Below are 18,549 nucleotides of genomic sequence, written 5' to 3'. Positions count from 1 at the left end.
ACCCCCTAGCTAAATACTTCGAGATCACTGTGACACGCTGCTGTCTTAATAGCTTGCTATATCATGCTGACTGTACAGTGGCAGATTACCGTGTCAGATCCTTAGTATCCACTCCTGCCAGGCACAATCTTGTAGCACTGCCCCTTCCTGCCGAACATATCTTGAAGATCTCTGACAATTGCATCCGGTCTCTCCCAAGCGGCGAAGTGGCCTCCTTTGTCATTTGTACTTTCGAGTACAACAGGTCCTGTAATCAATCAGCACACCATGCAGGACTATCTGACTAAGAACTCACCAAGTGTACGCCCCCAGATCTTGGGCACCACACTCAATTCTCTTGGGAAGTGTGCCAATCCCAGTTTCACTCTATCCACCCACTGACTTGCGCGATCTCGATTCGGCACCTTATCTGTCGGGTTGTGTTGCGCCTCGTAGTAAATCCTGACATGTGCATTTGGTCCGCTTGTACTGAACCAATAGATGCTAACCCATGTCAAAATCTCGTCATCTGTCCAAGGGTAATTGTCTGTCCAGTCCACCAGTTTCTCATAGATCCATGCTAGTAGCGCGACAGGGCTATCGGCAAAGGCATAGGATAGAGTCTGCGGCTTCGTCGCCTGTAGCATACGGTAGGCTTGACCTTGATCGATGAACCAGTCTGAGCGTTCGATGCCTCTCTGCTCTGCTTCGGTGTAGGGCGTCAAGGCATGCTGAAGTGCCAGTGCAGGCTGCGACGCAAAACTGGGTGGCTGGGCTCTTATCATGTTTATGTGGCTTGCCAAAACAGAGTCAGGATACAGGACTCCCAAGATGCGGGTAATGTAGAAACCCCAGTCGCCACCCTGCGTCACGTATTTGTTGTAGCCGAGTTGCTGCATTAGCCGATGGCACGTCTCTGCGTATTGTGACAGTGCGAATCCGGGCTTCGTTATCTTTGTACTGAAGCCAAAGTTTGGTAAGGAGGGTGCAACGACGTGAAAGGCAGGTCCGCCCTTCTTTTCCCCTTCTTCGAGCAAAGGAAGCAATTTTGTGACCTCGACAAAAGATCCCGGCCACCCATGGACGAACAATAGAGGAATTGCATTCGAATTCGAGTGCTGCTTCCATAGAAAATGGACATCGATAGGATCGAAACCGTCAACCCCTACGCTTTGACGATAATTCGGGAAAGTGTTCAAGTTAGCTTCAGCGTCTCGCCATGAGAATTTGGTCTCCCAGTGCTTAGCGAGGCGTTTGATGTCCTCTAGGGGAGAACCATAGGGCCATTGTGCTGGTGCATCGAGCTCGTCTGGGTAGTCTGCGTCAGACAGCTTTCGCTTCAGCTTTTCAATTGCGGCATCCGGGATTGAGATGGTGTAAGGTTGAGGTGAGGCCATGATGAGATGTTTCAGTGGCTCTAATTATACAGGAGGGTAGCACGTCAGGCTGATGTAGTGTGCCGGCGTAGCATGTATTCAGCAAGTCAGAAGCCCTATTATAAGAGGGTGTCGTAGCTGTTGAAGATTGGCCAGTCTCTGAATGGATACCATGAACTAACAGTCAGAAGAGTTGACCCTCCGTGGAATGCAGTACTTGTCCCTGGCATTAGAGGTACCAGAAGTCATCAAATAGTATATACCTATTTGTAAGATGGTTCTGCCATGCAATTGGCTGGAACTACCTAGGTAGTCGTTGCTTGTCGGGGAGAGACCCTTCCCCGCACGTCTAGCCTGACATCATTTCCTTCTTCCTATGTACAGTAACGTGCAACTCCAAGCGCCCTACAATAACGACTAGTTTAGCTAAACTTGTTTACGCAAATCCACCAGCTGCACACCTCGTACACGTCTGTTGACAGCTCTCTCAATAGGTATGTATCACTTTGAGGTACATCCGTGGACTTCACGCCGCTGAAGATGAGTATATAAGGCTGTTGAAATCAGATTCGTAAAGTCTAGCCCGCAAGCAAGATTAGCCAGGCGTACGAGATTGGGGGCCAATTCTCAGCCGCTCCTTAGACCATGTTGCTGTCAGAGCCCTCGCATGGCTATTGGCTACTAGAACATCAAGCTGCATGTTCTCATAATACCACGTCGGTGGTGCAACGCCACAAGACCGGCATGTTTAAGAGGATAGCTGCGCCTACTTCCGTGGAAACTGCAGGTCGCTTCCTCAAAGTCTGCAGTGCAGTGTGCGCACAACAAAAGAAGTGACCGGTTTCCTGGACGCCTTGATGCGAAATCGTCTCTACGACTATTGACATAGACACTATGAACCTAGCATCTGGCGCTCGGATCCTCGCGTTGTTGAGGCTGGCGGCTTTTGCCACTGCGCAGACACCCTCCGCATCGTTTGCATATCCACCCGCGGAATCTACAGACACGCCTCGCCTTACGATTAATGTGCTCGATACAGTCAAAGTGGAATGGGTGTCGAATTATGCGCAGACGTGGCTCTACTTGTGGTGCGACGAGTACAAGGCTGAAGATGGTGGAGCAAGAGTGACTTATGAATGTAAGTAGTGCAGACGCTCTTGACGGCAGGGCACTGATCAATATTTAGGGTTCAGCAAAGAGGTGTTCGCCTCGGGGGATACAACTTACACTCCGTGGGATGCGCTCGAGTCCGACACCAACAATCGAACTGGAAAATTTCCATACGCATGCCATTTTGATCTCGTCTACGACAAAAATCAGCGATCAGCCGTCAGTGGACCCAATCTCAACATCACGTCAAGGGAAGGCGAAACGATCGCAACTACCTTTGGGCGCCGTGCGACTCAGATCAGCACAACGGTACCGACATCAACCTCGTCGTCTTCCGTGACGAGCACTGTCAGCCAGACTGCCTCATCCGGCACTGCAACAAATTCAATAAGCCCTCCGCCATCAGTCGCCAAAGACGGCCTCTCGACTGGTGCTAAAGCAGGCATCGCCATCGGTGCTGTCTTTGCTGTGATCGCACTCGCTGCTGTGGGATATCTGTTCTACCGCAACCACCGCAGAATCAAAGAGCTAGAAGCGAGAAGCCTCCCTCAGGGGACGGATACAGAACCAAAGGCAACACCGACGGAGTACTACAGACAGAATTATCAGCCTGTGCCGCCGTCAGAGCTGGGCCAGCATCCAACGTACGAACTACCAGCACAGCCACAGGAGCTCTCTGGCGTGGAGGCAGCCAACAAGCAACGCTGAGTTATAGAAAAGGAAAGTGTGGCTGTTGATACCCCTGTTAGAGACTTTAGCCTCAGGGTGTCCGATCATTCAATAAGAACAAAATTATCTGGGTCTTTGCCGATTATTGTTTTCAATAAGCTACGATGCGGGTGATCGGATCTCGGTCGTGGCTGCCAGCATGCACATGGATCTCTGCGGACCGAGGTGCAGCCCGACCACAGCGTGAATTTGGTGATGCGGAACACGCGTGCCGATACCAAACCACGTTTCAGCCGAGATCGAACTTCAAGACAATGAAATTCCACCGTAATACTGTACGGCAGTGGCACAGGGCCCTCTGGCATTTGTCCGAAGGTATGACAGGATTTGTCCGTTGGTATGACAGGGCGCTCGCCTGAATATGACCTCGAAGTAAAATGACATCTCGCGTACAGCCTCGTTCAGGGACCCCAGATCACGAGAAAGGAGACACCACACCGAAATGGCGTCGCTCGAAATAGCAGCGCAGCACGGACCGGATATTGCGGAACAAAACAGATGCCAAGATGCGAGCTTGCATTCCTTCTGTTCTCGTGACATGTTCATAACAAATGTACAGTCCAGCTTCGACTTCTCTTGAAGCTTTGGGGAGCTCAAGAGGAGTTTAGGAAGAGTGCGATCAACTAGTAGCGCGCCGCGTTGAAGGTCGCGTGGTTCAGGGATGCGAATTGTATTGATCAGCCCGGAAGGTAAGCTTTCACGCTGCCGTCGCTTCTTGGCGGCCCCAATGAAGTTAGTAATTCGGTATGTGGTTGGCCCAGGCACCCAGGAACTTGCGCCTGGTGACCGGCACGCCTCGTTCAAGCCACCGCGGCACTCCTAGGACCATAGCCTGCGCTACATAAGATGGAGGGGACCGCGCGGGGTGCATGGCCAACCGCTCTTGCGCCATCACTCCCTCAGAAACTGTTGTTGATCTCATATTGTTGTTGCATTGAAGACTTGTGGGGAACCCTGTCACAGATCTGAACGTATCCGGAATCCAGGATGAGGCTCTTTGCTACTCTCGTTGTGCCTTTGGTCGGCGCGCGCGTCATACGGTTTGAGCCACAGGTACCCATTATACAAAAGGAAATTGAAGATGCTTCTGCACCTGCAGTTGGTGTGCACTTCACCACCTCGTATGCGACAGCTGCTGCGAAGTACGAGAATGGTACAACAGTAGACCTGGTCAGGGTATGTCCTATATGCTCCTGTCAGTATCGACCTACTAACGGGCGCTCAGATAGATGCCGATTCTGATTACATTGACTTGATGTCACAGTGGACAAATTCATGGAAGGAGTTCGATTGCGAAGGTCCGGTCCAGCGACTGCGATGCGATCTTGAACAAATACGGCGCGAAGCCCGAAGACGACTCAGATTGCCCATCACACAGAACTCAGCAACGCTCAGCAAGTTCGTCAAGAAGGTGCGAAGCGCTGTCGAAGCAGAGTTGGGAACATCAGTATCCACCATCGCTCCTGTGGCACCTCAGATTGTTGGCTGGGATTCCGAAGACTTTGAAGATGCGCTGCATCTCGCTGGATTAACTTCCCTAAGACTTGGTGACAAGCCGACATACTGGGACACGAATGCCGCATTTGCAGGGATGGGATACGGACTCTGTGAATCCAAGACGGACTTGGCAGAGTGTCTGGAAGAGGAGCGACAAATGCCCTATGAGCACGTGCTGTTCTTAAACTTCGACAAATCTTCCTTCAGTGCGACAGTGCAGTACTTGCAGCATGCGGATCAGGAGTGGTCCTATTCCAGCAGGGCTGACATGACTCTCGGATGGTGGAACCTGCCAGTCTTTGAAGTCTCAAGGGCAAGGTTTTGGGCACAAATACACGAGGTCATCCTTGAAGTAGCCGGAGCTCTGCAGAGGGCGCCAAACAAGATTGTGCTGCTCGGAGAGCATGGTACAGATTCAGAATTTCTGGATGTTGTCAAAGCTGCTCTTTGGGATGTTCTAGAGATCGACGTCTCCTTACTGTTGAGTGCGAACAAGGCTGAGGATGTGCGCATGCTGTCGGCGCGTGGGGCAGCAGAATTCGCAAGGAGAGCGGAGACATGGAAAGATTGGAAGAGGACACAAGACGAAGCTGAGAGCATTGAGCTCTGAAAACGGAAGACGGACGCACCACCTTATAATTCCATGATACCCAAACTTAGTCGTAATGTAGACATACAGCGATAATACTACACTATAATTCAAACTAATTCGAACCTCTCAGCATGTCTGGAATCAACACTTAGATTGCAAGACGTACAATGTGACAAAAGCAGCAGCAAAGTCAGATGTAACGGAACATGTTGTTCCTAACACTTCTCTTCATTGAGACTGGTTGCCCGTCTTCGTACTCGATTCCGGATGCGCCGCCGTCTCCCGAGCGTTCTTGCATTCTTAGCTGAAAGTCGGCATCGAGCTCTGCTTGTGTCTTCACCTTGGCTTTCGCTTCTTCGACATGGTCTACATCCTGACGGGGGTTGGGGTTCCCCTCAGGCTTGATAGATGATTGCTGCCCTTCTAAGCTGTGAGACACAAAACCCGTAATATTGTACCTACAGGCTCTTGCACCTTGTCGTGCTTCGATCCACCATCACTGACTTCAGTCGAAGAGGACTTGCCAGAAGCGGCGACTCTAGATGTGCTGAAAAAGCGAGCTGCAGGAACGCCACGAGAGATGGAACGCAGGTTCATCATATTGAATATGTGTGTAGAAGAGAAGATCTGAATAAGAGAATACAGCAGATCACAGGTAAAGTAATGAATATACGTCACCGTGACTGCTCGTTCTGGTGACGCTCGCTGACTAAGGTAAAGTCTGCCAAGGTGAGTTAGCCTCCACAACTTTGAAGCTTTGCGACCGCGACTGCGATCGTCAAACACGCGTCCACCGACCACGCTCACTTCAGCACAGGAGCACCGGAGCCCCTTCGAATCGCCCCGGAACCACCGTCAAAATGGTCGTCACCAAGGTCGGTCAGTGGAGTAACGTCGAGGATGAGGTGCTCAAGGCGGCCATCTCGAAGTATGGCCTGAACCAATGGGCGCGATGCGCCTCGCTGCTCGCAAAGAAGACGGCCAAGCAGTGCAAGGCGCGATGGAACGAATGGCTCGATCCGTCGATCAAGAAGACGGAGTGGTCGAGGGAGGATGACGAGAAGCTGTTGACCATGGCCAAGCTGCTGCCGACCCAATGGCGCACTATCGCCCCGATCGTCGGCAGGACCGCGACACAGTGCTTGGAGCGATACCAGAAGCTGCTCGACGAGCAGGAGTCGAGGGAGAGTGGAGACCTGGGGCTGGCAGGTCCAGAAGGCGGAGAGTCAGCGGCACCCACCGCCGACGAGGTTCGAAGACTGCGCCCCGGCGAGGTCGATGCATACGCGGAGAGTCGACCTGCTCGTCCTGACGCGATTGACATGGATGAGGAGGACAAGGAGATGCTTTCTGAGGCACGCGCGCGTTTGGCCAACGTCAGCGGCAAGAAGGCGAAGCGAAAGGCGCGCGAGAGGCAGCTGGATGAGTCTCGCAGGCTCGCCCTGCTCCAGAAACGCAGAGAGCTCAAGGCAGCGGGTATCAACATCAAGATCACGCCGAAGAAGGGCAACCACATTGACTACAACGCCGACGTGCCGCTCGAGAAGGAGGTTCCTTCAGGCTTTTTTGATACCGTCGAAGAGCTGGACCACAATGAACGGCAACGAGAGGCCTACGACCCACGGAAGCAACAACTTGCCAACAAGCGCAAGGCGGACCAACAGGACGATGGTGGAGAGAGCAAAAAGAAGAAGAAAGATGAGAAGGCAGGAGGGCTTGCAGCGTCGTATGCGAAGGCTGCGCAGATGCAGAGAATTCGGGAGGCGGAGCAGAGCAGCAAACGACGCGGACTGGTGCTGCCGGCACCGCAAGTCGGCGAAGCTGAAATGGAGGATATCGTCAAGATGGGCATGTTAGGAGAGCGAGCTGCCTCTGGGAGTAACAGCGACAATCTCGCGACACGGGGCTTGGTGGGCAACTACTCGAGCATCACCAGCAGCACCCCGATCCGCACACCGATGGCGCCGAAGGAGGAGGACACGATTGCGAACGAAGCACGAAATGCCCGTCTACGAACAGAAACCCAATCGGCGTTGCTGGGAGGTGACAATCCCGACTTCGAAGAGGAAGAGGCTCCGGCGTCGTTATCTGCTCCCTCCACACGGCACCAGATAGTCACACCAAACCCCCTCGCAACACCATTCAGGCAGGGAGTGGGCGCGACACCCATGCGCCAAGGGCCAGGAGCGACACCAATGCGCACACCACGTGATACATTGCGGTTGAACGGCGAGGATGGCGCCATGCAGCTAGTTGGCCAGACACCACGCGACATTAGACAACGAGAGCAGGCCAAGCGATCGGATCTGAGAAGCAGACTCGCGGCCCTGCCCAAGCCGAAAGAGGAGAGCTGGGAGTTTGAGCTCCCCGATGAAGCCGCAGAACCGCAGCCCATGGAGCTCAGCGAGGAAGACGCCGCTGAACGGGACCGCCGCGCTCGCGAAGCAAGAGAAGCAGCCGAACGCGCCGAATTCGCCCGCCAAACACAAGTCGTCCAACGATTTCTCCCCCGCCCATCAGTCGTCGACATTGACGTCCTTATGAAACGCGCGCTCAACATCTCAGACCCGTTTGAGCGCGAAGTCGAGCTGGAAATGGCGCAACTCATCGCCCACGACGTGAAGAAGTTTGGTTCTGGTCAAGTCACAGGCACCGTAAAGCCACTGCAAAGGCACTCGGACGAAGCCCTGCGCGCCGCCAAAATGGAGCTCGCACTCGAATACGCGCTGCAATCGTCCTCCGACAAGACCAAATTCGCAGCAGACGTCACCGCCTCCTGGACCGCCCTGCACGGCTCCACGGTCCTCCCGGGCATCGCAGGCTACGCCGAGGACGAAATCGACGAGCACCAGCTCCTCGCCGAAGCCTTCACGGCCGCACAGGACGCCATCGTCGACGCCGCCGAGCGCGCAAACAAGATGGAGAAGAGCCTCGCCAAGCACCACGGCGGCTACATCCAGCGCGGCAAGCTGCTGCGCACCAAGATCGCCCAGGCCCACGCCGCGCTCGACTCGCAGCGCTGCGATCTGAGCAGCCAGCGCGCGATGATGTATGCAGAGCAGACGGCCATCAGCCGCCGGCTGGAGAGTCTGAGGGAGGAGGTCTCGTTCGTGACGAGGCGCGAGAGGGAGGCGCAGGAGCTGTATCGCGCGAGGCGGGACGAGCTGGAGGGGCTGCAGGAGCCGGTCAACGGCGTGCACTGAGGGGCTGTAGGGATTGCAGGCGGGACTGTAGGGACTGCACGGCGAGGCTTGATATCCATGTATTCGTTCACATTGCCTGGAATTGGAATTGGCATGGGCCGGCGTTAGCACACTGTACGATCAAGCAGTGATTGTTGCACATGCATGGAAGGGATGATGGGTTTCAGGTCATCAATTGGAGGAGCAATGGTTCTCAAAACATACTTGAAAAGAACAAGTGATTCTCAAAGCACAATTGAACAGCACGAAGGATTCCCGGCATCGACTGAAAAGACGCACAATCTCAATGGAAGCAACGAGTGAATTCTCAAGTCTATGTCCAAAACCGCACCGGGGTATAAAAGCCGCCGCCACGGGCGCCGTCAAAAGCGACAGCCAGCCCGTCGCGGGGGCGAGAAGAAGATGTACAAGGAAAGTCCGCGCTCCAGCCAGACCAGACCGCGCCGAACCAGACCAGACCAGACCAGGCTGAACCGAACCCTCGCGCCAAGTAATAAATGAGAAAGAAGGGAGGACTCCCAAACACCGCCGTAATCGTCACACATCGCATCATCCCCGCCCGCCCTCACGCGCTCTCGAAAGCGAGAAGAGAGAAGACACAGCAGTCTAGCACTTCCCATCCAGAACCTCGAAAATCCCCACCACGCCCTCACACTCCTCCCGCGGCCGGGGCTCCAGCACCTGCAACCCGACCGCGAACACCCGTGCCTCGCGCGCGCTCTCAAACGCGCGCTCCGATGGCGCGCGGCGTAGCGCGAGCACATCCGCGAGACTATGCGCCGAGCGCATGCTCTGCGGGGAGGGGTTGCGGGAGTGCGACGAGGAGTGCGAGGACGAGGGTGAGTGCGAGGGCGAGTGCGAGGGCGAGTGCGAGTGGGTCAGGGGCGTGGTCGAGGTGCTGCTGTATGAGGTTGTGGAGGCGGAGCGCGAGGAGCGTGGGGGGCTGAAGGCGGTGCGGAGGGTGCGCATGTTGGTGCGCAGGGGCTGGAAGGAGGCGGAGAAGCGGTTGCTGCGGGTCGACATGTTGGTGGTAGTGGTTGTTGGTGGTGGTCGTTGATGTTGTTGGTGGTCGTTGTTGTTGGTGGTGGTCGTTGATGTTGTTGGTGGTCGTTGATGGTGGTCGTTCTTGGTGGTCGCGGTTGGTGGTTGATATCGTCAACGTGAACGTAACGAGGGTGGCAGATCCAGCTGTCGATTTGAACGCGAAGACGGGGGTTCTTCAAGAACACAGTGTGTTTAACGCCGCAAGGGAAGTGTTACGAGTCGCCTCGCACGCAAAGAATGTTATGACGTGGATAGTCCGTTGTTGGGATCGTAACACAGGAGTTACGCGTGGCCGCCGCGTCTGGAAGAGCTCAACAAAGTATGCTCTAGCATGTACAGTACAGTCCGCACAATCAACACAGCCAGCAAAGACTCTCGGGCTTTGAGTGAAGAAGTAGCAGCAGCAGGTGGGCAAAGAACGGAGGGCAGAGCAAGCGTAGTCGCAAACGAAGGCAAGGGGCGGTCTTGAAGTAGTAGCCAGCACACCGGCCGCTGCTGCGACGAACGACGGACGTTTAAGTGCGTGTCGCAGGTCGCACACCCGTGCGCCAGACGTCCCAGACGCTGCAAGTCCGGGACGGTCCCTGCGCGCGGTCCCCCCCAGCGTCAGAGTGGGAGCGTCAGAGTGGGGAAGGCATCCCGGCCGTTTGATCAGCGCAGAAACATCCGGCATACTGCAATCGACGCAAGCTCCTTGCCTGTCGCGCACCAAGAACCCCGCTGGCTGGACGGCCTGCACGCCAGCGACCAGCAGAGCGGAGATTGCAGTCTGGAGCGTTCGGACTTGGGGGCGCGCGGACTTGCGTCGGCCTTGACGAGGTTGTCGTGAACCACTCATTCTGCCTGAACAACGCGCCGCGACTGTCTGGCTGCAGCAGTGCGGCCGAGTATCCGCCTCCCTTGCGACGCCGCCGCAGCGGAGCCAGGAGAGGGAGAGCCAGGAGAGCCAGCAGCCCGCCGCAACGCATCGCAGCCCGCAGCGCAACACCCACCACCAGCACCCGCGCACATGAAGCCCACAACGTCGCCGCCGCCCGCGCCCGCCGTCTCAACCACAGCACACGCGCATGCAGCACGCGCACGCACACGTTCCTGCAACAAGCGACGTGCTTCTGGAACACGCGCGGCGCTGGCGTGCAGATGCACCAGCGTTTCAGCCGGGTCGGGGGCGCATGGGCATGGGCATGTGGGCGCGGGGACCTGCGGCGGCGAGGAACGCAGAGATGTCCTGCGGCGGCGAGATGTCGTGGGGAGGTCGCGCGGGCGTGGACGGGTCGCGCGTGGTGGGTGACACTGGGAGTGGGTTGTAGAGTGCTGCCAGCGCAGCACCGCGGGGCGGGCGGGCATGTCTGTCGCTCGAGAAGGACGCGGGAGTGGAGCCGCGGCGGACCAGCTCACACGTCACACACCGCAACGCTTTGTACGCATGCGAGCGCGCTCAGAAACCGCTCTGCGGCGAGTCAAGAATTAGAAGAATCGCAACACTACACGACGCCGCCGCTATGCTATGCTAATCGCTGCAAATGCCGTCCCCATCATGCTGCCCCCCGTTTCCGCAATGCCAAACGCGAACATACAAAACTCTAGTCTATCCTGTAATGTGCTACACGTCTACGTGCTATAGCGCACTTCCTATGTGTTGGGGTGATGCCGGCCATTGCTATTCTAGGCCATGCCAAACGTTTATGCAACGTCCTTCGTACCAGCTACCCCTGCCCTCATCGCCTCTGCCGAGTATGCCTTTGAGGGGTTGTGTGTTTGTTTGTCATGCTGTTCCTGGATATGTACAGGCAGAATTTTAAATTTTGCGCAGCTCCAGGAGTCTGCAATCCGCCACTCCAATGCGCAAAGATCGCTGTCCGCGTAAGAAGATCGACCGGACGCTGCCGAGCTTGTATACTGCGCTTCGTGTAGAGTGACCAGTACTGATCGCGACCTTTCTGGTGAGCGTTATTTATGCACCTGGACATCACGCAGATGCGTCATCATTGTCCGGGTGCTCGACGTGTTGTAAAGCTTCGGCGAATACTCTCGCCCCAAGCTGAGCTATCGAGAACCTCCAGCACGTCAGCCGCACTGACGGCGCTGTTGGCTCTGCTGCGGGTGTCTGTCGGCGCAAGTTGCTCCTCGAGCGGACTGGGCGGCCGACTGAGCGAAAGAGCGGATGCAAAATGCCAGTCGGGATCGGCGACGGGCGAGAACGCCGACGCTCGTGGTGACGACGGCGACAGCGGTCCCGCGTAGGTTGGCGAGCCTGTAGGCGTCATTTGAATCGAATTTGACCGGCTGCGTACCGATGTGTCCAGGCTCGGGATGGAGCGGAGGCTGCCTCCCGAAAGACGGTCTCCAGCATGCAGATCCGTTGGCGAGAAGAGCGGACTTCCGGCACGAGATGGCTGTCCGCGCTGCGCGTCGGTGATGTCCTCATCGTCGACAAAGATTTCGGGCACATTGAAAGTTGGCATCGTCGCCATGCGGCCTTGCTTTTTCTGGTCCATTGCGCGACGGAACCGACGAGCCCAGTACAACGTGTCGAAGAAGCCAACAACAACGTTTCGTCTGACAGCTTCTTCCACACGCTGCAGGCGAGCCCTGCGCCGTAGGAATTCTTCCAATCTGAAGCATGTTAGTATACTCCGAGTGACTTGAGTCAAGCACGCACCTCAAGCTCTTGTTGTCGTTGATGACTTTGTGGTGAGCGAGAATCATGAGCAGCGAAGTGAACTGAATGCCTCTGTCCGGGTCACTTGACACGAGCACCTCCTCGCAAAAGGTGTTCATGCGTGCCCTTCTGCGACGGATCTCCAGAATCGGCAGTTGCGCAAGTCGGCGGTTGAGCTTGTCAAGATCGATCTCCACGTCGTGGTTCCCCAGGTTGAGATTAGAAGCGCGACGGGACGTGGTTGCACAATCTTCGATCAGTCGACCTACGGTGAAATCACCATCATAGATCCGCATCTCGAAGATGCCAGATAGTTCCTATATATGTCAGTACCGTGTCTACATGGCGCCAGACGTACTTACACCCAGAAGTCTCGGGAAGACGTCTTTCGAGATATAGCCCGTTCCGTTCGGATCGAACTCAGCCCAAGCTTGCTTGAAACGTCTAATTTCCTCGCGGCTGATGACTGATAGTCCACTGCTCCGCTGATAGACGTAACTGAAACTCTCGTAAATCAGGGAAACGAACAGGTTGACGAAGATGTACATGCTGAGGATATTCCAGCTAATGAAAAGCGCTCGGGCCCACTCAGAGCTACCGCAGTCACTCTCAAAGTATCTTGCTCCTTCCGTACAGTAGGGCTGTTCGACAGCGGCGAAGTCTTCCATCAACTCATTCCAGCCCTCGCCCATACTCATGGTGAACAGGAAGATGAGAGCTTTGGGTACTGTACGGAAGTTCTGGTTCGCAGACTCGTTCGCGCCGAATCGAGTAAGACCAAAAGTTTGTGTAAGTGCGATCGAGTACACCAGGAACAGCACAAACCACGTCGCAAGTAGATTCGCGATTGCCGCCAAACTCGCTGCTGCAGTCTTGAAGAGCTGATCGAGTTGGTTGTTGCGGGGAATGAGCATGAGAGCGATCGACACTAAGAAGAGTTTGTGCAGTTGGATGAAGACCCTCTCGTCGCGCTTAGCGAGGATGAGGATGGACGTGGCAAACGTGCCGGAGACCGAGGCGATCGAGTACACGTCCCAGGAACTCTTACGGAATCGATGCCAGGAGAGGCCGATGATACGGATGACCATATTTGCAATGAACACGCAGGTCAAAGCAAGAAAAATGTAGTCTGTACAGTTGTTAGTGTGCTGCTAAAGTCGAGATGCTGTCGATTTACCTCTTGCAAGATCCCAGCTTCCATACCCCGGGTACCATTCCAAACAAAGCAAGAGAAGATGCAGCAGCAGCATTCCAGTAATGAAACGCTGCCAGTTACCCGTCTTGCGGACAGCTCGACGGTAACACCACTCCTCCCAGGATTCACGCTGTCTTGTGGAAGAAGGTCGCTTTGATGGTGACACTTGTCGAAGCAGCTTGCGTAGTTCCAGCCAAGATCGTTGGTCGGTTGTAAGGAAAGCCACGCCAGTCTGTTCCGTGTAGTTGCGCATGAAGACAGAAATGAAGAGCGTCAAGACGAAGACTGCGCCGAGCAAATTGAAGATGATGAAGAACACGCCGTTGCTCCTGCGGTTGAAGTCTTCAGGCTGACTATTGACGCCTGTAATGGCCATGCTTGCGAACAACACGTCTGTCCAGCCTTCCTGCGATACAATCTGGAATAGGATGAACAAAGAGTTCCCGAAGTCGTCAAAGTCGTACCAGCCGTTAGCAGCTTTGCGCGGTGCCAGAACATTCCAGTCGTATGGTGAGCTGTTGTATTCTCCGACGCAATCTTGGAGGTTAGTGGAGCCGAAGTCGCCGTCGTTGCAGGATTGGAATTGTCCGACGAAGAGATTGAGTCCATATATGGCGAACGGGATCAGCAGGCTGAGGGAGACAAATGCAGCCTAAGAGGTCAGCGGCGCAAGCACAGTTGTAGAGATGGACTGACCGAGAAAAGCTTCCACCACCCTCGGACTATCAGCGAGTGGAAATGATCGCGGGTACTGTCGCTGACGTTAAGGAGTCGCAGCGCTCTGAGCGCCTTGAAAGCACCAACGGTCCTTGTGACTTGCCCTTCGTTCAGAAGCGACGTGGCAATGTTGAGCCATAGAGTTAGCAACACTACGCCATCAATGAAACCCCATGAACCACGGAAGTAAGCGTTGGGCGTCCACCAAAAGCCGTCTGCAATGACTTTGACAAGAGCCTCGAAGGTGAACAAGATGGCAAAGCCCATGTCTGTCCAGACAAACCAGTTTTTGACGCTAAACTCATGCTTCATGAAATATTCGCGTTGGTACAGAGGCGTAGTGACGCAGGCGAGCAACACCATGGCGATGATAGCAGCGTAAACAAATGCCGAGAACGCGTACCATATCGGGACCGAGGGAGCCAATCCTTCTATGCGATCGCCGCCACGGCCGGGCCCAACAACTCGCTGACAGAGCCTACGGATGGGATTTCTCGGTCTGAAGAGAAACAGAGAGACGTTGTAGTTTGGGTGGTTCCGCAAGTATTCTCGCTGTGCCTTCTTCCGTCGCTCTGTCGCAGAAACCACCTCCTTGGCCATCTTCCTGGGGTCTAATTCCTCATATGCGCGGCCGTAGTCAAGGGGGGCGTAGAAAGGATTGACCTCTCTGTGTACGGTCCTACGCTTAATTCGCTGCCAAAAAGTTGACACGGGACCTGAGCCTGCAATTGTTTTGGACGGCCGAATGCCAGGCCGAGGCTCCTCCTCGCCTGGAGAGGCATCCTCGTCGAGAAAGTCACGAACAACAGCGTCTTTCAGCAGCATCTCGGCAGCGGCAGAGCCATAGTCAAGTGGATCTCTGCGATTGGCGTGGCCGAGCTTGAAAATGGAAGAAAGAGACAGATTGCTAAATAATGTTAACTAGCAACGTGGGAGTGTCGATCGATACTTACCCGTAAGACGAGTTGAGTCCCTGCTCTTTCTGCTGAAGGAAGGCTTTGACTTGTTGCAATCGTTTCTCGTCTTCGGAGACATCAAAGTTTTCTTGGATGACAGCGATAAACATGTTCAAGACGATCACTACTCTGCGTTAGTTGCGCTCGGGTTGACCACAAGCATACTTACAATTGGCGAAGATGAACCAGAGTATGCAGAAAGACGCTCCTATCCAAGCGGTGCCGAAAGCTACCTGGTACGAGGTCACAGTGTACATGATCTCAGTCCAGTTCTCGCTGGAAAAGATGATGTACATGCCAATGAATGAATTCCAGATATCATTGAAAGACACGCGGATCGTATCGCCATCCGCTGTCTCGGGAATCTCGCCTCTGAAGAGCTGGGATGCGAAGATGGATGCGAGAAAGGTGAGAAGGAACACAAAGACGATGAGGTTGAGTAAACCGCTGACATTGCCGAATACAACCATCTGGAGATGTGTTAGTTGTGTCGTGGATCAAGACTTGACCGACTCACGATGAGGTCTCGGGTGACGGGAACAGCCAGAACGACGCGGTAGACTCGCATGATTTGGAAAATGCTCAGCCACGCATAAGCTCGGCCGTCATGAGCTTGTTTGATGGCTGGCAATTGGATAACGACGGTGATGATTGCGATGACCAAGTCGGTCACATTACGCGTGCTTCTGAAGAAATGTCTCCAATCGACTATGAATCGAACCAGAATTTCTGCAAGTAGTACTAGTGTAACGACAGTTTCACTTCCGTCGATAAAACGTCGCCGACGGTCGCTCATGATGGCGCTTCTTGTCATCTGAACAACAAGGCCATAGGCGATGATGAGGACCCAAATGCCAGAGGTCTTGTCGTACCATCGCTTCAAGCCGCTGACACGCGGATTTACTTGCTCCTTCTCGGAATCCTCTTCGGCGATTTTTTCGCCCGTGAAAGCACTGGTCTTGCTCTCTTCGCGGATGATTTGAAATGTGGAGGTGATGACAGCGATCAAAAGTGAGACGAGCCATAAACTGAGGATCAGGATGCCGACGATGAAGAACAAGGAGCTGACAAGATAGTCGGTATCGGATACCGTGTAGAGCAAATCGGACCAGGTGTTGGATGACATGATGACGAAGACTAGCTCGAGGGACTGGAGGACGTTGTCGAAACTCTGTGTGCCGTTGTAGGGGTTGTCATCTTCGACACAAACTGAATTTATCGGGCAGAGAAATCCCTTGCCCTTTTTGGGGGCTGGTCTTCCTTCTGCAGCTCGATAGCCTTCGTGGACAAGGACACCAGTGCTGTTGTTCAACTGGCCACCGCAGAATTGGCCGGAATTAGTGAAGGTCTGGGTATTGTCGTCCGGATCGGTCCACACACAGTTTCTTCGCAGACTAGACTTGAAACTTTGCACACCAACGATGGAGAATAGAAGCCAGAAGAATCCAATCAAGAAAGCCACGTTTAGGAGTAGGGGGGCAGCTTTCTTCAAACTCCTCAAGATGACTGAAGTACCGCTTGTGAGGTTCAGGAGGCGGATGATGCGTAAGCAACTAAGCATCTGGAAGACTAGGATGACGCGTGTGTTGCGGATTTTCAACGCCCCTAGAAGTAGTGCAATCCAAAAGGAAACCACGGCGACGAAGTCTGTTCGATTGAAGGAATGCCTCAGATAGGCGCGGTGCGCTAGACGCACACGTTGGCGCTCGCGCGAATCCATTGGTCCAACTTCGGGGTTCATTTGTGCTGTTGTGAAGCTTCGAAGCACAGATGGCTGTGAAGGGCCGCCCAGAGTCGAGTCGGTGCCAGCTCTTCGTTGCGAGGGCATTCGTTGCGGTCCGCCGAAAAGCTGATTGGCCTTGGAGAGCACGGCTTCGCGTAGGCCGACCTGCCTGTTGATAGTACTGTGTTCGACGGGGTTAATGATAAAGCCAGAGACGATTATCCGGATAATGGCCTCGATGGTATAGACAATGAACAGGCCCAGCAAGACCCAGTCAATGGCCGAGAAGCCCTCGAGCTGTTTTACGCGGCCGGGATCGTACTCGGCCTTCTGCCTCGCATCGACGGCCAACAGGACTGTCTGCACGATGATGAGGAGAAGCAGCACGGGCTCAAGGACTGGGTTCACGAGGATGTCGCTCAGCTTCAGTCGCAGTGTGCTGTCGGCCGGGAAGATGCCCAGGCTCTTGCCTCGAAAGGGGTTGGGGGCCCTCTGCCATTGCACACTCGGCCTGCGGGAGCGTACGGTGGGCGTGGGCGGCTTCTCAATTGGGGTTGCAGGCCCTGGCGACGTGGGACCATCAGTCATGTATTCAGGCAGTGCGGTCAAGGAGGAGGGTCTTTTTGATTGATGCAGGGTGGACTTTCTCTGGATATGGCGCTCAGCTACCTCTGAATCATTGGTGACGTTGACCACACGCTGAGACATGTTCCGGACGATGGTTCCGGCGCGAAGCAGTGGCGATCCCAGAGCGGCAGGCGAGAGCGAGCGGGCCCTGCCTCGCGCGGGACTCAGACCTGCGGCACTTTCCGCCTGGCCGGCATCGCTGCTGTATCCGCCGGGCGACAGACCGCCGGGGCTGAGGAACTGCACGCTCTGGAAGCTGGCGCGGTCGCCCTGCGCGGGCGATGTGTTGTGCGCGGCGCCGCTGATGGGCTGCAGGTGGCGGGCGTCGGTCAGCCGGGCCGTGTCGTCGTCGATGTCGACCGAGGCGAAGTAGCCGTGGTCCTCGGACGGGCCGCGCTGGGCGTACGGGTCCTGGTTGTAGCGGTGGTAGGGCGGCTCGGACGGCGTGCGGACCATGGGCGACAGCGGCGGCGACGTGTCGCCCTGGAAGTTCATGTCCATGCCGAAGCCAATGGCGGCCTGGAAGGCGCCCGCGTCAATGGGCGAGTCGACGCCATCGTCGTGGACGGTGCGGATGCCTGGTGCGCCCGCGGCGGCGGTGTTCAGCTGCAGGCGCTGGGTCGGGCTGGGCGAGGCCTCGGCGATGGGCGCGTACTGCGACGAGCGGAACTGGCCCGTCGCGATGGAGCCCGTCTGGCGGAGCAGGTTGCGCCCGCGGTCGCTGAGGGTGCGGCGGTGCTGCTGGTGCGCGGGCGCATCGCGGTCGTGGTCTTGCGCCGATGCGCCGTGGGCGTCTGGCGGGCGGTTGAGGTCCTGCAGCGGTATCGACGGCTGCGTCTGGCTGCGGTGGGGGGTGTGGCTGGGGTCGGGGTACGACATTGGAGCTGCGGGTGCGGGTGCAGCGCTCAGGCGTGCGGGCCGCGCTTCAGCTGGGACGACTATCGCGGGCACATGGAGACGGCAGACGGCGGGCAGCGGGCGGCGGGGGCGGTCGAGGGCGGGCGAGGGAGGTGTGCGCGGGTTCACAGTCGCTGGGCGTGTTGAGCGACAGACAAAAGATGCTGACGCGGGATGCGGCTGCCAGCAGTGGATATGCGCGTTCCAGGGTCCTGGAGGCTCGGATAGGTAGGGCTGGCCGG

General features: G+C 55.7%; 8 protein-coding genes across 8 annotated transcripts; 3 read left to right on the top strand and 5 right to left on the bottom strand.

Moving 5' to 3' along the window:
• Positions 1–1,572, bottom strand: C7974DRAFT_57379 (Alpha/Beta hydrolase protein). The gene is made up of 2 exons (XM_046146888.1): positions 296–1,572; positions 1–247 (listed from the first exon to the last, which is right to left on the bottom strand). Exons 1-2 carry the CDS (start codon positions 1,374–1,376, stop codon positions 102–104), a joined length of 1,227 nt encoding a protein of 408 aa, XP_045992640.1. The 5' UTR covers positions 1,377–1,572; the 3' UTR covers positions 1–101.
• A 677-nt stretch (positions 1,573–2,249) lies between these two features.
• C7974DRAFT_379896 (uncharacterized protein) lies at positions 2,250–3,173 on the top strand (the record flags this gene model as incomplete). The annotated part of the gene is made up of 2 exons (XM_046140482.1): positions 2,250–2,493; positions 2,542–3,173. 2 exons carry the CDS (start codon positions 2,250–2,252, stop codon positions 3,171–3,173), a joined length of 876 nt encoding a protein of 291 aa, XP_045992639.1.
• A 788-nt stretch (positions 3,174–3,961) lies between these two features.
• Positions 3,962–5,504, top strand: C7974DRAFT_57295 (uncharacterized protein). The gene is made up of 2 exons (XM_046146885.1): positions 3,962–4,370; positions 4,420–5,504. Exons 1-2 carry the CDS (start codon positions 4,182–4,184, stop codon positions 5,299–5,301), a joined length of 1,071 nt encoding a protein of 356 aa, XP_045992638.1. The 5' UTR covers positions 3,962–4,181; the 3' UTR covers positions 5,302–5,504.
• On the bottom strand, positions 5,171–5,989 carry C7974DRAFT_403069 (uncharacterized protein). The gene is made up of 2 exons (XM_046142790.1): positions 5,746–5,989; positions 5,171–5,698 (listed from the first exon to the last, which is right to left on the bottom strand). The coding sequence occupies exons 1-2, from the start codon at positions 5,881–5,883 to the stop codon at positions 5,474–5,476; spliced, it is 363 nt and encodes a 120-aa protein (XP_045992637.1). The 5' UTR covers positions 5,884–5,989; the 3' UTR covers positions 5,171–5,473.
• Positions 5,990–6,049: 60 nt separating this feature from the next.
• C7974DRAFT_57247 (pre-mRNA splicing factor component-domain-containing protein) lies at positions 6,050–8,735 on the top strand. The gene has a single exon (XM_046146884.1). The coding sequence runs from the start codon at positions 6,144–6,146 to the stop codon at positions 8,484–8,486; it is 2,343 nt and encodes a 780-aa protein (XP_045992636.1). The 5' UTR covers positions 6,050–6,143; the 3' UTR covers positions 8,487–8,735.
• A 357-nt stretch (positions 8,736–9,092) lies between these two features.
• C7974DRAFT_417209 (uncharacterized protein) lies at positions 9,093–9,509 on the bottom strand (the record flags this gene model as incomplete). The annotated part of the gene is made up of 1 exon (XM_046144051.1): positions 9,093–9,509. One exon carries the CDS (start codon positions 9,507–9,509, stop codon positions 9,093–9,095), a length of 417 nt encoding a protein of 138 aa, XP_045992635.1.
• A 283-nt stretch (positions 9,510–9,792) lies between these two features.
• C7974DRAFT_443072 (uncharacterized protein) lies at positions 9,793–10,876 on the bottom strand (the record flags this gene model as incomplete). Its single annotated transcript, XM_046145432.1, has 1 exon — positions 9,793–10,876. A coding segment is annotated over one exon (726 nt), but the record flags the coding sequence as incomplete, so codon positions are not given.
• A 547-nt stretch (positions 10,877–11,423) lies between these two features.
• C7974DRAFT_57225 (calcium-channel protein CCH1) lies at positions 11,424–18,436 on the bottom strand. The gene is made up of 8 exons (XM_046146883.1): positions 15,578–18,436; positions 15,230–15,530; positions 15,058–15,184; positions 14,084–15,011; positions 13,370–14,039; positions 12,555–13,321; positions 12,193–12,509; positions 11,424–12,146 (listed from the first exon to the last, which is right to left on the bottom strand). Exons 1-8 carry the CDS (start codon positions 18,287–18,289, stop codon positions 11,516–11,518), a joined length of 6,453 nt encoding a protein of 2,150 aa, XP_045992633.1. The 5' UTR covers positions 18,290–18,436; the 3' UTR covers positions 11,424–11,515.
• Between the last annotated feature and the right edge of the window lie 113 nt (positions 18,437–18,549).

The sequence above is a fragment of the Boeremia exigua genome (genome assembly GCF_020726555.1).
Source record: "Boeremia exigua strain MPI-SDFR-AT-0100 chromosome Unknown C7974scaffold_12, whole genome shotgun sequence".
NCBI classification, from domain to species: Eukaryota; Fungi; Ascomycota; class Dothideomycetes; order Pleosporales; family Didymellaceae; genus Boeremia; species Boeremia exigua.
Note: the sequence above shows the minus strand (reverse complement) of the source record. Positions and strands in the feature narration are given on the sequence as shown.

What these genes read in the sequence shown, in the direction of transcription:
- C7974DRAFT_57379 (XM_046146888.1), bottom strand. Translation starts at nt 1,376, where the DNA reads ATGGCCTCACCTCAACCTTACACCATCTCAATCCCGGATGCCGCAATT. An exon ending in GATCTGGGGGCGTACACTTG is followed by an intron (nt 248 to 295) that starts GTGAGTTCTTAG and finishes GATTGATTACAG; the next exon opens with GACCTGTTGTACTCGAAAGT.
- C7974DRAFT_57295 (XM_046146885.1), top strand. Translation starts at nt 4,182, where the DNA reads ATGAGGCTCTTTGCTACTCTCGTTGTGCCTTTGGTCGGCGCGCGCGTC. An exon ending in CAACAGTAGACCTGGTCAGG is followed by an intron (nt 4,371 to 4,419) that starts GTATGTCCTATA and finishes ACGGGCGCTCAG; the next exon opens with ATAGATGCCGATTCTGATTA.
- C7974DRAFT_403069 (XM_046142790.1), bottom strand. Translation starts at nt 5,883, where the DNA reads ATGATGAACCTGCGTTCCATCTCTCGTGGCGTTCCTGCAGCTCGCTTT. An exon ending in ACGACAAGGTGCAAGAGCCT is followed by an intron (nt 5,699 to 5,745) that starts GTAGGTACAATA and finishes TTAGAAGGGCAG; the next exon opens with CAATCATCTATCAAGCCTGA.
- C7974DRAFT_57247 (XM_046146884.1), top strand. Translation starts at nt 6,144, where the DNA reads ATGGTCGTCACCAAGGTCGGTCAGTGGAGTAACGTCGAGGATGAGGTG.
- C7974DRAFT_57225 (XM_046146883.1), bottom strand. Translation starts at nt 18,289, where the DNA reads ATGTCGTACCCCGACCCCAGCCACACCCCCCACCGCAGCCAGACGCAG. An exon ending in CTGGTTCATCTTCGCCAATT is followed by an intron (nt 15,185 to 15,229) that starts GTAAGTATGCTT and finishes AACGCAGAGTAG; the next exon opens with TGATCGTCTTGAACATGTTT. An exon ending in AAGCTGGGATCTTGCAAGAG is followed by an intron (nt 13,322 to 13,369) that starts GTAAATCGACAG and finishes ACAACTGTACAG; the next exon opens with ACTACATTTTTCTTGCTTTG.